Source organism: Meles meles, chromosome 19, assembly GCF_922984935.1.
Source record: "Meles meles chromosome 19, mMelMel3.1 paternal haplotype, whole genome shotgun sequence".
Classification (NCBI taxonomy): Eukaryota; Metazoa; Chordata; class Mammalia; order Carnivora; family Mustelidae; genus Meles; species Meles meles.
The window spans coordinates 49,004,118-49,018,819 of NC_060084.1; the positions used below are offsets into that span (position 1 = coordinate 49,004,118).

Genomic DNA, 14,702 nt, shown 5'->3' on the forward strand with positions numbered 1-14,702 from the left:
GGGGCTGCCCCTCCCACAGTAATCCACCTTCCCCTCTTCCTCCTTCCCACCCTGTACCTGTTCCAGTTCCCAGATCTACCACTCTGAGAAAGCCAAGGGCAGTCCCTCGCTGTGTGGCATTGGGCAATTCCTTTTGCTACCCCCAGGCCTCAGTTTCCCCATCTGGGAAACAGCTTATAGGATGACTCTGCCCAGTTCCTCTGGGAATCCTCCCAGCCTCTCTGCTAAAACCAATGAGCCTTGTACCCATTTTGCAGATGTACGCCATGCTTCTCAGACACATTCTTACAGATGACTTCTTTACCCCAGAGTGCCTTTAATTGTGAAACTTACAGTTTAAAAAAATTAGAATTCAGAAATGACAGAGCTCATACACACCCCTTTGGTGGTTCAGGGGGTTGGCAGGGCATAGATGGGGTAGCTAACCTTGCCTGGTTGGAATTTTCCATTTGGATGGTGGGGAACTTCAGGGCTGTGGGGCAGGCTGTCCCACTGGAGGAAGCCTTTGTAGGAAAGAAGGTGAGGGTGAGCTGCGCGATCTGTCTGAAGGCAAGAAGGAAGAGGGATCCCTGAGTACTCAAGAGCAGGTCTGGATGGGAGATGGGGGGTGACAGGTGCCTCACGAGGTAGGGGAACAGGTGGGGATTCCTATGAGGGGCCAGCCGAGGACAGTGGACAAGGACAACAGTAGATCCAGAATGTGAGACAGGTAAACTAAGACCAAAACAGAATGGTTCATCCCTAGGCACCACCAATTTTTCTACCCCAGGACCAACTCCAGTTGGAACAGACTACAGAAGGTCAAGGCAGGGTGGGGGGTGTGGGGGGCTTGCACAGCTTCTCCGTGTGTTACGGCACAGACGAAAGGGGTGGGGGGTATCTGTTGGGATGACCACTTGAGGTACCAATGGATGGTGGTACAGTCCACAGGGGGGGACTCAACCTAAGACAGTCCCAAGATCAATCCTTGTCTGCCCCCTCCAAGTGAGGTAGTTGGAAAATGACGGGGCCTGCAAGTCCCCTGGGAATTTGCATTTTCCTTACAATGGTCTTTGCTAATGAAGGGGGAGAGGGTGTTCTGGTGTAATGGATGGGGGGGGGCGGGAAGCCACTCACATGAGTGGAAGTGTGAGTGAGGGAATGAGTTAGCTAGGTCCATGTGTTCTGCTGGCCCATCTAGTAGTGGGTGGGTGGGATCCAATGGAAGACAATGTCTTTCCATGACACAGTGCTGAATCAGTGGACTGGGAAGGCAGGGGGACTGCTGGAACGTTCCACCCACTAGTGGGTGAAGTCCCTGTGGAAGGTACCACCGGGCAGGTTGGTCGGGACGTGACCAAAAAGCCCAGTGGCCCCAGCCCCCCTCCATCCTCGCTTATGCCCCTAAAAGGACTGGGTGGTATTAGCTGGGCCGGTTCAGGAAGGGACAGTGTGGACAGGAAGAGGTCACGTCGGAGACACCACGGCCACATCGAAGACCAAGGTCCCACACGTGGCCCCTATTCCTTGGGCGGTGCCTCGGGCGCGGCCGGGGGGTCCCGGGCGCAGAGCTGGGCGCGCACCTCCCGAATCTGCGCCCGCAGCTCGTCCACCGCGCTCTGCAGCGGCGCCGCCTGCACCCGATCCTGCAGGGCCTCCAGCGCCAGCGCCAGGTGGTCCACCTCGTCCCGCATCGTGCTCCAGGCGGCGTGCCGGTCCGTCTCCTTGCGCCGCTGCTGCGCCTGGTGGCGCCAGTACTCCAGCACCAGGCAGCCGCAGGCCACCACGAAGATGGTGGCCTCGCCCAGTAGCTCGGCGCCCAGCTCCGCGGCCGCGTTCTCGTTCAGCGGCTTGACGGCTTGCATACTGAAGCCCATGAGGCGCATCTTGGTGCGCATCTCCGCCCAGTGGTACACTGCGGGGGAAGACCGGTAAGGGATCTTTGGCGCGGGAGCCGCGGCAATCCCCGCCCCTCGACGCCTCGGTGTCCAGGCCGGAGCAATGGGCACACAGCAGCCAGAATCGCAGGCGTTAGGGTGTGGGTGCCTTCAAGAGGACCTGCTTGGGGGCGGAGGCCGTCATCTGGCTGGGGTGGCCCGGAGGGCATCTTTTGACAGCGTCCAGAAGATTCTAACGAGCAGCCAGGCACGAGAAATGCTGCTCTGTAGGGGAGGTCCTGAATGGGGGCCGCACATGGGGGTGGGGGGTCACAGATCACCGGCAGGTGTAAAGCTTACTGCTTCAGCTCCTTCCCCAGCGCGCTCGAGGGCCCGCCAGGCTCCTCCCCTCCTCCCCTGAAGGTGGCGCTGACACTAGAGATCTCTAGACGCGCGTCCGCTGCGGGGGGGCTTTGGGGCTTAAGCCAGGCTGTGCTAACTTCTTTACTAATCACTTACTCAGGTGAGTAAGGGCTGGGAGCATTGTCATCGTCCAAAAACACAACACAAGCACAACATAGATGTTGAAACCCGAGTCACTCCAGGAATCATTAATATCCATCCATAGACAAGTAGTTGCTGACCGAGAAAATACAGGTCCTTGGGCTCATTAAGGAAGGAACTTATGGAAAACGTCTTTCTCCCCTGCCACCGCAAGCAGCCTGACATGATTGCCTTTCCTTCCTTTTAGGTAGAAGAGTAATACATGCACGTGGGGGGAATGATTTAGACCACAGGCCAGGGGCTAGACTGAAAAACCCAAGCCTGCCTTCCCACCTCCAGTTTCAGTCCTGCTCCTACTCCCACCACTTTTGGTCCTTTCTGCGTTGATTACTTCCAGCTTATCGCCACGATGCCAAATAACAAGTTTATACCTCCATTTCTTGATTTACTAAGTTGAATTTTAAAAAAATATTCTGTTTTGATTGTTCTGCTCCGCCCCGCCCCTTATGTGACTTTATCACCAATTCTGTATCCTCTCCTTCCCCCCACGCTCAACTTTCACAGGTGAGTTAAATTTACGCTACTTTTCAGTGGGTTAAAGCCTCTGCCTTCCGCTCAGGTCATGATCCCAGGGTCCTGGGATCAAGCCCCACATCAGGCTCTCTGCTCAGCAGGGAGCCTGCTTCCCTTCCTCTCTCTCTGGCTGCCTCTCTGCCTACTTGTGATCTCTGTCAAATAAATAAATAAAGTCTTTAAAAAAATTTTAAGCTACTTTTTTTTACTGTTTATTGGTAATCTTTGTCACTGTAGATAATATGCCTATTGCCTGAACTTCCTGCCAAGTGTACCCATAAGTATATTAACTGCCCTACCCTGCCCCCCAATCTCCACTCTTCTATGGTCAGTCCCCCATACTATTACTGTTACATTGCCACCGTGTCTGTCTGTCTGTCTTTATTTGAGAGAGAAAGAGAGAGAGCATGAGCATAGAGGGAGAAAGAGAAGCAGACTGCCCGCCAAGCCGGGAGCCCATCGTGGCGCTCCCAGGACCCCAAGATCACCACCACCTGGGTCAAAAGCAAGCCGTTTAACCAACTGAGCCACCCAGGTGCCCCGCCACAGTGTCTTTCTAAGGTTAAAATAAGTCTTCCGTGCTTGGTCCACAGACTGAGTCTGAAAATGAAAATATAGAGCATGTATATAATTAAGGTTATGTAAATACTTATCACTGGGAACCCATAGCGTAGATGTAATTTTGTTTCTGCATTCTGAAGCAGTAACATTAATTGGTGGCTCTAAACATTGCTACATGACATGTCACATTTTTAGTCCTTTCATAGTTATTTTTTATATATTTTTTCCTTTTTATTTTTTAAAGATTTTATGTATTTATTTGTCAGAGAGAGAGAGCACGCACAAGCAGGCAGAGTGCTAGGCAGAGGCAGAGAGAGAAGCAGGCTCCCTGCTGAGCAAGGAGCCGGATGAAAAACTCGATCCCAGGACCCTGGGATCATGACCTGAGCCAAAGGCAGTGGCTTAACCGATTGAACCACCCAGGCATCCCTCATACTCATTTTTATGTATTTGTTTGTTTGTTTATGTAGACTCCATGCCCAGTATGGGGCTTGAACTCACGACCCTGAGATTAAGAGTTGCATGCTCTTCTGACTGAGCCAAGCAGGTGCCCAGTCTTCTCATATTCAGAGTTTTATTTTACCATATGAAGTTTTTAGTTTTCTCTAGACTGGTTTCTCACCACAAATGCCGGATGTGACCCACCAAAGCCTAGCTGACCATGTGACCAAGACCATCCAGCTCTTTGCTCCTATTCTCTCCCCACCCCCCCACCATTTTCTTTACCAAATAGTCAGCTGTAGACCTGTGAGCTATTTTCTGGGCTGCAGAGGGGCTGTCCTCTCATCCTGTCTTCACATTGCTCTCCTTCACACTGTTCCTCCTCTCGAGGAACGGACTCTGCATGGAATTCCATCCTAGGTTGGCTGAAGTCTCTCCCTAAGTACCTTTCTCAGAAAGGGTGCTTGGTACCCTTGAATCTTTGCATATTTGAAATAATTTTTTCCACGTTTGCACTGGACTACATGATAGTTTTTAGGTCAGAATTACCAGTTCAAAAATCATACTCCTGGGGGCCTGGGGGCTCAGTGGGTTTCCCACATGCCTTAGGCTCAGGTCCTGATCCCAGCCTCAGGCTTCCTGCTCTGCAGGCTTCCTGCTCGGCAGACAGCATGCCTCTGCCTCTCTCTCTCCGCTGCTCCCCCACTTGTGCTCACTCTCTCTATCCAATAAATACATAAAATCTTAAGGAAAAAAAAAACACAAAAAAACGAAAGACAAAACCATATTCCTCAACAGTTTGGAGAACTTCATTACCTGTAATGGGCATACAGGCTTTCTTGTCATCCCTGTGGCACTGACATTGCACCAGAATGAGCCTCTGAGTGAGTTTCCCTTATTTTATACCCTTCTATCTGAACCCTGTTTTTCTCTTTAGTCCTGGGGATTTTTCTAGTCCATACATCTAAAGATTAACCTTACCCAAACAGAGATCTGGTCTTTACCCTTGGAATGTCCTGCCAGATAAGACATCTTTGTTCACCCGGAGCCCTGGGCCAGGCCAGATAATCTATCCCAGCAATGTAATTTATGGTGGGGGCTTTGGGCCAGGAGGTATCAGCTCAGCCTTTGGAAGGGCTAGAAACTAAAGTCAGCCACACAGGTGGTAAATCTGGTCTATATGTCCCATCCCCACTACAATCCCTGGATGCCACGGCTCAGGGGGGAACTTCCCTGGTTGGCAATACTCCATATGTTTATTACTCATTGTTGCTGGGAGAAGTTAGTGCTGTCTATGACCCCACGGGGAGAGAACGGCCGGAAGTTTGCACTTGGAATTCTCCTGGGCTGTGCTCTCCATGTCTCTTCCCTTGGCTGATTGTAATCTGTATCCTTTCACTGTACTAAACTGTAAGGAGGGGTATAACAGTTTTCAGTGAGTTGTGTGAGTCCTTCTAGCAAGTTATCAAAACTGGGGGTTGTCGTGGGGTCCCCCCCAAGCTTGCAGTTGGTATCAGAAGGGTGATCTTAATAAGCCCCTCACTTTGTACATCTTATGCATTTTCTGCTCTCCGTTTCCCCTTTGTATCTTCTGGAACTTGCCCCATCTGAGGCGCCACTTGCACTGACCCTCCAGGCCTCTAGATGTCGCTCTGCTTGCTTTCTTCAGATCCTTCCTCCAGATCCTGGTAGCTTTCATTCACTTCTTTCAGATCATCCAGCAGTTGAAGGGGGATTTGGCAACCATATTTGTGATTTCCATCGTCTTTCCTTATCAAAACATGGTATTATAGAAGATCCAAACATGCAGACAAGTTCAGAGTCGCCACTCGGTTCTATCACGTCGACATCTCGATAAGTGAGCTAAGTGAGAACTCCAAGCATGTGGGCCCATCGTGTTAACTGGAAGTTAACTGCAGTTGAGGTTACCGTGCAGGAACCAGGGTGCCGGCACTGCCCAGCCAATGCCAAAATCGAGACAGGATTGACACCACGTGCTGACCCAAAGGCAGTGTCTCTCCTGGGGCCTTCTAGGAGCTCCTTTACCTCCCTGCAGCCCCTGCCCTGATCCAGGCCTCTCCTTTCCCACCCTTGCCCCCTCCAGCATGGCCCTCACAAGGTAGCCAGAAGTCTTTCTAAAGTACAGATCTGACCAAGACCTTCCCCTGCTCAGAACATGCTGTGGCTCACAGTGCCCTCAGGAAAAAAGCCAAAGTCCCTAGCATGATTTCTAAGGTCTCTGAACATCTCTGCAGGGTGATCTTTGAAAGAACTTACCCATTCCCAAGCCCCTACCAACCTTTCCTATTTTCATACACACTTTTATTGTCTGAAATTAATTTTTTTTTTAATTTGAGAGAGAGACAGAGTGAGAGAGCATGAGAGGGGAGGTCAGAGGGAGAAGCAGACACCCCATGGAGCCGGGAGCCCGATGCGGGACTCGATCCCAGGATTCCGGGACCATGACCTGAGCTGAAGGCAGTTGCCCAACCAACTGAGCCACCCAGGAGCCCCTGGAATTAATTTTTAAATGAGCAGCAGACATCTTGTGATAGAAGTGTGTTGCTTTCTTTGACCCTGAACTATTGGGGCAGGTAACTGTCAGCAGCAGAACGCTAATCTAGGACACTTGTAGGAGATGTCCGTTCCCTGGGAAGTCCCCTTTCCAGGGCAGGCCAGGACGAGTTTCTGTTAGTTGACTACAAAGCATCAATGAGGTATGTGAATTCATTTTAGTCTCTGGCTCAGTCAGTATAATATGCGATTCTTGATCTCAGAGCTGCGAGTTTGAACCCCATGTTGGGTGTACAGACTGCTTAGAAAAAAAAAAAACAAACAAACTTTAGGAGCACCTGGGTGGCTCAGCTGGTTAAGCATCCAACTCTTGGTTTCAACTCGGGTCATGATCTCAGGGTGGTGAGATGGAACCCTGTGTCGTGCTCTGTGTTCAGCATAGAATCTGCTTGAGAGCCTTTCTCTCCTTCTCCCTCTGCCTCTACCCCAGCTCATGCTCTAAGTAAATAAACAAACAAATAAAATCTTTTTTTTTAAAGGTTTTATTTATTTATTTGACAGAGAAAGATCACAAGTAGGCAGAGAGGCAGGCATAGAGAAAGGAGGGGAAGTAGGCTCCCTGCTGAGCAGAGAGCCCGATGTGGGGCTCGATCCCAGGACCCTGAGATCATGACCTGAGCCGAAGGCAGAGGCTTTAACCCACTGAGCCACCCAGGCGCCCCTAAAATCTTTTTTTTTTAAAAAGGAATTTTAGGGGCACCTGGCTGGGTCAGTGGGTGGAGCACAGAACTCTTGATCTTGGGGTCGGGAGTTCAAGCCCCACGTTGGGCACAGAGCTTACTTTAAAAAACAAAAAGGGGGGGCGCCTGGATAGCTCAGTGGGTTAAGCCTCTGCCTTCGGCTCAGGTCATGATCCCAGGGTCCTGGGATGGAGCCCCGCATCGGGGTCTCTGCTCGGCAGGGAGCCTGCTTCCTCCCCCCTCTCTCTCTCTCTGCCTGCCTCTCTGCCTACTTGTGATCTCTCTCTGTCAAATAAATAAATAAAATCTTAAAAAATAATAAAAAATAAAAAAAACAGAAGGGAATTTTATACTTTCTTTTATTAAGAAAGTAAGAAGGAAAACCACAGACTGGGAGAAAATATTACAAATAACATACAGTAATATTATTATGTATTGATATATAATAATATATTTATTATCTAATAATATCATCATAAGAATTTAATTACTATCTAATAAAGGACTTGTATCCAGAACACATAAAGAATTCTTGGGGCGCCCGGGTCACTCAGTGGGTTAAGCCTCTGCCTTCGGCTCAGGTCATGATCTCAGGGTCCTGGGATCGAGCCTCGCATTGGGTTCTCTGCTCAGCAGGGAGCCTACTTCCCCCTCTCTCTCTCTGCCTGCCTCTCTGCCTACTTGGGATCTCTGTCAAGTAAATAAATAAAATCTTAAAACAAAAACAAAACAAAACCCTCAACATTAGGAAGATAAACAATCCAATTAAAATGGGCGAAAGTTTTGAACAGACATCTCACCAAAGAAGACATACAAATGGCCACTAAGCACAACAAAAGATGTTCAACGCATTAGTCACTAGAGGCACACAAATCAGAACCACAATGAGGCACCATTTCACACCCACTGGAATAACTATAATCAAGATGACAAAAAAACACCAACACAAAAACCCAACTGCTTTCAACGTTTTAGAGAGAAAGCAACTCTCATCTACCTTGAGTGGGAATGTCGAGTGGTTCAGCTACTTTGGAAAACAGTTTGGCAGTTGCTTAAAAAGTTAAACATCAATTTACCATAAGACCCAACAAATCCACTCCTGGGTATCTACGCCAGGAGAAATAACACACGTCACATGCTTGCGCGCAAACGTTCCCAGTGGCGTTATTCATAAGAGCTGAAAAGTGGAAACAACCTAGTGGCCGTTGACTGGTGAATGGCTAAATAAATCTGGTGTATTTATACAGTAGAGTATTATTATTATTATTATTTAAGATTTTATTTACTTGACAGGGAGAGACATAGTGAGGAGAGGGAACACAAGCAGGGGGAATGGGAGAGGGAGAAGCAGGCTCCCCACTGAGCCGGGAGCTGGATGTGGGACTCGATCCCAGGAACCTGGGACCCTGATCTGAGCCGAAGGCAGATGCTTTACGACTTAGCCACCCAGGTGCCCCTACAGTGGACTATTCTTAACACATAAAAAGGAGGGAAGCAGTAATCCAGGTTACAGCATGGATGAGTCCTGAAAACACTATGCTGAGTGATAGAAACCAGACACAAAAGACCATGTAGTGTTAACAGTTCCTTTTATACGAAATGACTACAACAGGGAAATCTATAGAGACAGGAAGTAGATTAGTGGTGGCTTGGATGGGCGTGCGGGCAGCAGTGGTGTGGTAGGGGTGAGGAGGTGAGGGACTGACTGTTAATAGACACGCGGGACTTCTTTGGAGTGACAGAAATATTCTAAAATTGAATTTTGGTCATGGTCACCCAGCTGGGTAAATTTACTAAAAATGACAAAAGCGTCCACTGGAAACGGGAATTTTGCGGCATGTAGATTACACCTCAATAAAACTGTTTAAACAAACAAAATGAAACGCCAGGGTCTTGGAGCGTCTGCCACCGAAAGGGGCTGATGCTGTCATGAGCAGGGCTCTCAGATTGATGATGATGGCTCCCTGCTGAGCCCAAGGGGGACCCTGCCAAGCACCAGGGGCCTCAGGAACGAGTGCTCCTATCTCTGGCGTGTTCAGTTTTCCAAAGTCAAAACCCCTCCCCGGGCCTGGGGATGTGCCCTTGCTGTCAGCCAGGAATGGACATAGAACCCGGAGACCCCCGTGGCTCCCCCAAATGGGAATTACTCTTCTCCCACACCAACAGGACATGAGACCAGCAGCCAGGGTTGCCATGGTGGCCCCTGGATGTCACCGGGGACCCAGATTCACGCTGTCCCAGCCTTACCTCCCTTGTGATGGGGGATTTTAGCCACATGACCCAAAGACGCCTGCTGTCCCTCTGGGGGGCCCTATCCTCCTTCTAGGCAGACGGCAGAGCGGGCGTGGTCAGAAAGCATGGGCGTCTGATCGCTCCCTTTTTATAAGAAAGCCACTGGATTTCCTGGAGACCCCAAGGAGCAGACTGGCCTCATGTCATGGATCCACCCTTCCCTTCGGGGCAGTCCAACACCCTTGGCTAGCCCCATGCTTATACCTAATCCAACCGGGGTTCTCACAATGGAGAGGCAGGGGAGAAGGGTGCCTTGGCAAGAAGCCGAGTGTCTCCCAAAGTGAGCATCGCTGGTGGGCTCTCACCCCTCTCTACAGCCCCCCAAGAAGACTCTTTGCTTCTCTCCCCGCCTGGCAACCAGCTCTCAGGCTTGTGGGTCAGGATGCCCCTCCCACTCCCGGAGCTCCGCCCACTACAGGAAGCCGCAGAGAGAACACACCTGCCGGCCACAGGCTCTGCAGCCTGGCATTTGTGGTGGGTAGTGAGACCTCAAAAGCCCATCCTGGTTGCTTGAGGGAGGGGATCGGGGAGGGGCTTGAGCAAACTTGGGGAGTGATGACATACGTTCACGATCTCCAGCATGGAAGTGGCTTCTCAAGGACATACATAGGTCAAAAGTTATTACACACTTTATGTCCGTGTGTTATACTGTGCGTCACTGACGCCTTACTAAAGTTGCTTCAGGGGAAAAAGAAACCAAGGTAAGGCAGGGTAAGCAGCTTAGAAACAGGCAGAAGGACTGAGAGTTTGTTGCTCAGAGAGAAAAAGTCCTGACTCTAAAGTGATCACAAGGCTGCATGTGATCTATCCCATTGTTGATGTTCTGGCTATTTCCAAAGGAACCTCATTCAGTGCTCTCTGCCCCCTTTGCTCTCTCTCATCTCTGGGCCTTTGCATATGCTGTTCTTTCTGCCTGCAACACACACTGCTTCCTACACTCAGCCTGAATTTTCAGGTCCTGTTCAGATGCTTCCTCCTGGGGGAAGCCCTTTCTGACCACCCTGGCTGGGTCTGTCACCCTCCGTAAGGGCTTTGCCATCCCAGCTGCAACCACTCTGGGCTGTCACCATCTGGGGAGCGGTCTGTCTCCCCCATGGACTGGGAGTCCCAGGAATTCAAGGCTAAAAGTGTTTTGGTCACTCCTGTATCCCCACCACAGCCTATTAAGGGGCGAGGCACAGAGCAGGTACTTGGGGAATATGTATTAAAAACATCAGTTAATCAATCGATCAATCAATCAGTCAACCAATGAATACATAACCTTCCAACCGCAAAAGAGCCAAGGGTATTCTTACAGTGGACAGACCAGAGGGTCAGCATTCAAATCGAGTGGTCCAACTGAGCGTCATCCATAATGGGACAAAATGACATCATGACCGGAGGAAGGTGGCATGGGACAGACACGGCATGACCCACAGAGTTTTCCTGCTGAAAATGTTCAATCTGGATCTAATCATGAGTCCAGAGAGTGGGTCATTTTGTGCAGGACAACTGAGCTGGAAGTTTTCAAAAATCCAAAGTCCTACAAGTCCAAAAAAGGCAGAGCTGTCCTAGATTTCAAAAGATTAAAGAGAGGACTATAAAATGTAATGTGTGGGCCTGGGTTGGACGGAAAAGAGGTCTATAAAAGATATTTTGACATTGTTGGAGAAATTTGAAAACAAGCAGTATCTTAGATGACATTATGAAATCATTAAGAATTTTCTTAGTGTGGAGCGCCTGGGTGGCTCAGTCAGTTAAGGATCTGCCTTCTGCTCAGGTCATGACCGGGGTCCTCGGATCGAGCCCCACATCGGGCTGTCTGCTTGGCGGGGAGCCTGCTTCTCCCCCTGCTTGTGCTCTGTCAAATATATAAATAAAATCTTTAAAAAAAAGAGCTTTCTTAGTATATGATGGCTTTTTGGATTGTGTGGGAGAAGGTTCTTATTCTTAGAAAACATACACTTGAGTTTTTACGGGTAAAGTGCCATGACATCTGCAAATTACTTTCAAATGATTCAGTGAAAAAAATCTGTGTACGTATGGAGACAGAGATAGAGACATAAAGTATTAGGGGTTACATGTTTGTGCCCCCCCCAGGACATATGTTGAAGCCCTAACCCCCAGTGTGATGGTATTTGGAGGTGGGGCCTCTGGGAGGTAATTCGGTTTAGATGAGGTCATGAGGGCAGGGGCCCCTGGACGGGACTGGTGTCCTTATAAGAAGAGAAAGAGTGGCGCCAGGGGGGCTCAGTTGTTAAGCATCTGCCTTCAGCTCAGGTCATGATCCCAGGTTCCTGGGATGGAGCCCCACATCAGGCTCCCTGCTCAGCGGGAAGCCTGCCTCTCCCGCTCCCCCTGCTTGTGTTCCCTCTCTCACTGTGACTCTCTCTGTCAAATAAAAAAAATAAATAAAATCTTAAGAAAAAAACAAGAAGAAGAAGAAGAAGAAGAAGAAGAAGAAGAAGAAGGAGAAGAAGAAGAGGAAGACGAAGAGGAAGAAGGAGAAGGAGAAGAAGGAGAAGAGGAGGAGGAGGGGGAGGAGGAGGGGGAGGGGGAGGAGGGGGAAGGGAAGGAGGAGGAGGAAGAAGAAGAAGAAGAAGAAGAAGAAAAGAGACACCAGGGCTTTCTTTCTTGCCTCTCTCTCTGCCATATGAGCACACCATGAGAAGGCAGCTGTCTACAAACCAGGAAGCAGGATCTCACCAGGAACGGAATCTGTTAGTGTCTTGATCTTGGATTTCCCAGCCTCCAGAATGGCAAGAAAATAAATTCCTGCTAAGCCCGCAGATCCAAGATCTCTGAAGGGCACACACATGGCACGATGGGAACAAGCAGTGACTCTAGTAAGGGCATCTGGGTGTTCACTGCATAGTTTTTTCCATTTTTTGGTAGGTTTGACAATTTTCCAAATAAGATGTTGGGGAGAAATACATGCAAAAAAAAAAAATTGAGTACATAAAGAAAATATACCACAATGTAAAAAAGTGCTGATGATTTCTGGCCACTAGGTTCTATGATGGTCTTGATGTTTAAGTTTTCTCCTCTGAATACTGGGGACTTGCTCAGTTAAATAAGAGAGGAAAACCCAGAATGCACACAGGATCAGATCGAGCAGTGTCATTTCCAGGAATTATTCTTAAGAAACTCACAGTGGGATGCACGAAGGTTTAGCCCAGGGCCCCTGAGGCCCAGCATGGCTCTCTGGGGAGGGCCTTTCCTGTTAATTGCTGGGGTGGTGCCCTCCAGGTCAAGGAGAGGCTGTGCCAGTGTGTGGTGTGTGAGGGGTCCATTGTCTAAGTTTAAAGCTTGAGACCCAAGGTGCATGGCTGGCTCGGTGGAGCAGGTGACTGTTGACCTCGGGGTCATGAGTTTGAGCCACACACTGGGCAGGGAGAGGACTCAAAAAATTTAAAAAAACAAAACAAAACAAACACATAAAAATAAAGCTCAAGACCCAAGGGCAAGTTAGGGGGGCAGGGGGTAAATTCTCAGGTGCCTTGTCCACTGTCTCCTGTAAGATTAAGCACCAGATGCCCACAGAATTAACCTGCTCACAAACACAGCTTACAAGGATTTCTTTCCTCTCTTCTCTCACTTTCCTCCAAAAGACCATCTTCTATCTCCCCCTCAAACAGTCAAAGGATAGCAGTAATTCATTCTCCCTATAATTACTTTCTGAAGAGGGGACTAAGGGGCCCAATTTGTAGCAAAAAATAAAAATAATAAAGTAACTCAATTGTTTAAAAGGTACTGAGTTCCTGTTTGGAATGATGAAAAAGTTCTGCACAAAGAGAGTGGTTGGTGGGTGATGGTAAGACGACATTGGGCGTGTATTTAATGCCACTGAATTGTATACTTAAAATGGCTAGAATGATTCCTGATGTGTTATGTACATGTTGTCAATTTAAGAAGAAAAGAGAGGGGTGCCTGGGTGGCTCAGTGGGTTAAGCCTCTGCCTTTGGCTCAGGTCATGATCTCGGGGTCCTGGGATTGAGCCCGCATCGGGTTTTCTGCTCAGCCGGGACCTTGCTTTCCCCCCTCTCTCTGCCTGCTGCTCTGCCTGCTTGTGATCTCTCTCTCTGTCAAATGAATAAATAAAAATCTTTTTAAAAAATAAAAAAGAAAAGATACTTTTGTAATGAGAAATGAGCCTGGGTATTTGTTGAGTTGAGCTCGCCCCAACTGCTCAACAAGCATGGTGTACTGCCATTCTGGCAACAATCACCCAGAGCTCGAGCAGACTCCACGGGATGAAGTCTCCATCCCCCAGGACACCTCCCACTCCAGGTAGCAGCCAAGTGGGGTTCCCAAGTGACAAGTGAGGGGGCTCCCACAAGCCCCCTCAGGCCCCAAACTTCACTGGAACCACTCACAGAATGCTCCAGAAACATTCTATCTACAATTGCAGCAGGTAAAGGGTAGGAGAGACTGTGGCTGGCTTCATCATCATCTTATGCTAGGTCTTTCCACCAGCCCCACCCAGATTCAGCTTGGTAGCATAACAAAGATATACTTATCACTTATGAATTTAACAAAAGCTTCTGAAGCTTTATAAGAACAGGTAAATCTGGGGGCGCCTGGGTGGCTCAGTGGGTTAAAGCCTCTGCCTTCGGCTCAGGTCATGATCCCAGGGTCCTGGGATCTAGCCCCGCATCAGGCTCTCTGCTCAGCAGGGAGTCTGCTTCCCTTCCTCTCTCTCTGGCTGTCTCTCTGCCTACCTGTGATCTTTGTCTGTCAAATAAATAAATAAAATCTAAAAAAAAAAAAAGAACAGGTAAATCTGGTTAGCAGATATCTTCTTTATCACCCTGCAAAGACTAAGGGAAGGTACTCAGCAGACACCTTCCCACACACACACAAGCCGTGGCTCCCCCACTATGCACCAACCAGGGACTGCCCAATGCAGGCCAGAGCTCTGGCGTGGTGTCTGCTGAGAGTCCCGACTCCTCATCTTCCTGGGTAAGGGCCTCCCATCACCTGCCTCTTCCCAACAGAGCCTCCCCCACCTTCACGTCCACCCCCCACCCTTCTCTCTCTCGTAGCTCTCTTCCTCCTGCTACTCCCATTCCTGCACGGAAGGCTTCATCCCCTCAGAGGTGAGCACGGTGTCCAGGACAGGGAGGTCTGACCCCTCTGGGGTGGCAGAGGATGGGAGGGCTTTCTGGGGAACATCTAAGAGGCAAACATGAAATATCAGTCAGTTCAACAGAGACACAGAGTGGTGAGCTGAACCTCGGTC

The 14,702-nt window shown here is 49.3% G+C and overlaps 1 protein-coding gene across 1 annotated transcript in view; it reads right to left on the bottom strand.

Moving 5' to 3' along the window:
* Positions 1 to 90: 90 nt before the first annotated feature.
* OPA3 (outer mitochondrial membrane lipid metabolism regulator OPA3) overlaps positions 91 to 14,702 on the bottom strand; it is a 73,327-nt gene continuing 58,715 nt past the window's right edge. Inside the window, exon 2 of the mRNA XM_045987665.1 lies at positions 91 to 1,894. Within this exon, the coding sequence (XP_045843621.1) occupies positions 1,500 to 1,894 (395 nt within the window). The 3' untranslated portion in view covers positions 91 to 1,499. The remainder of the gene's footprint in view (positions 1,895 to 14,702) is intronic.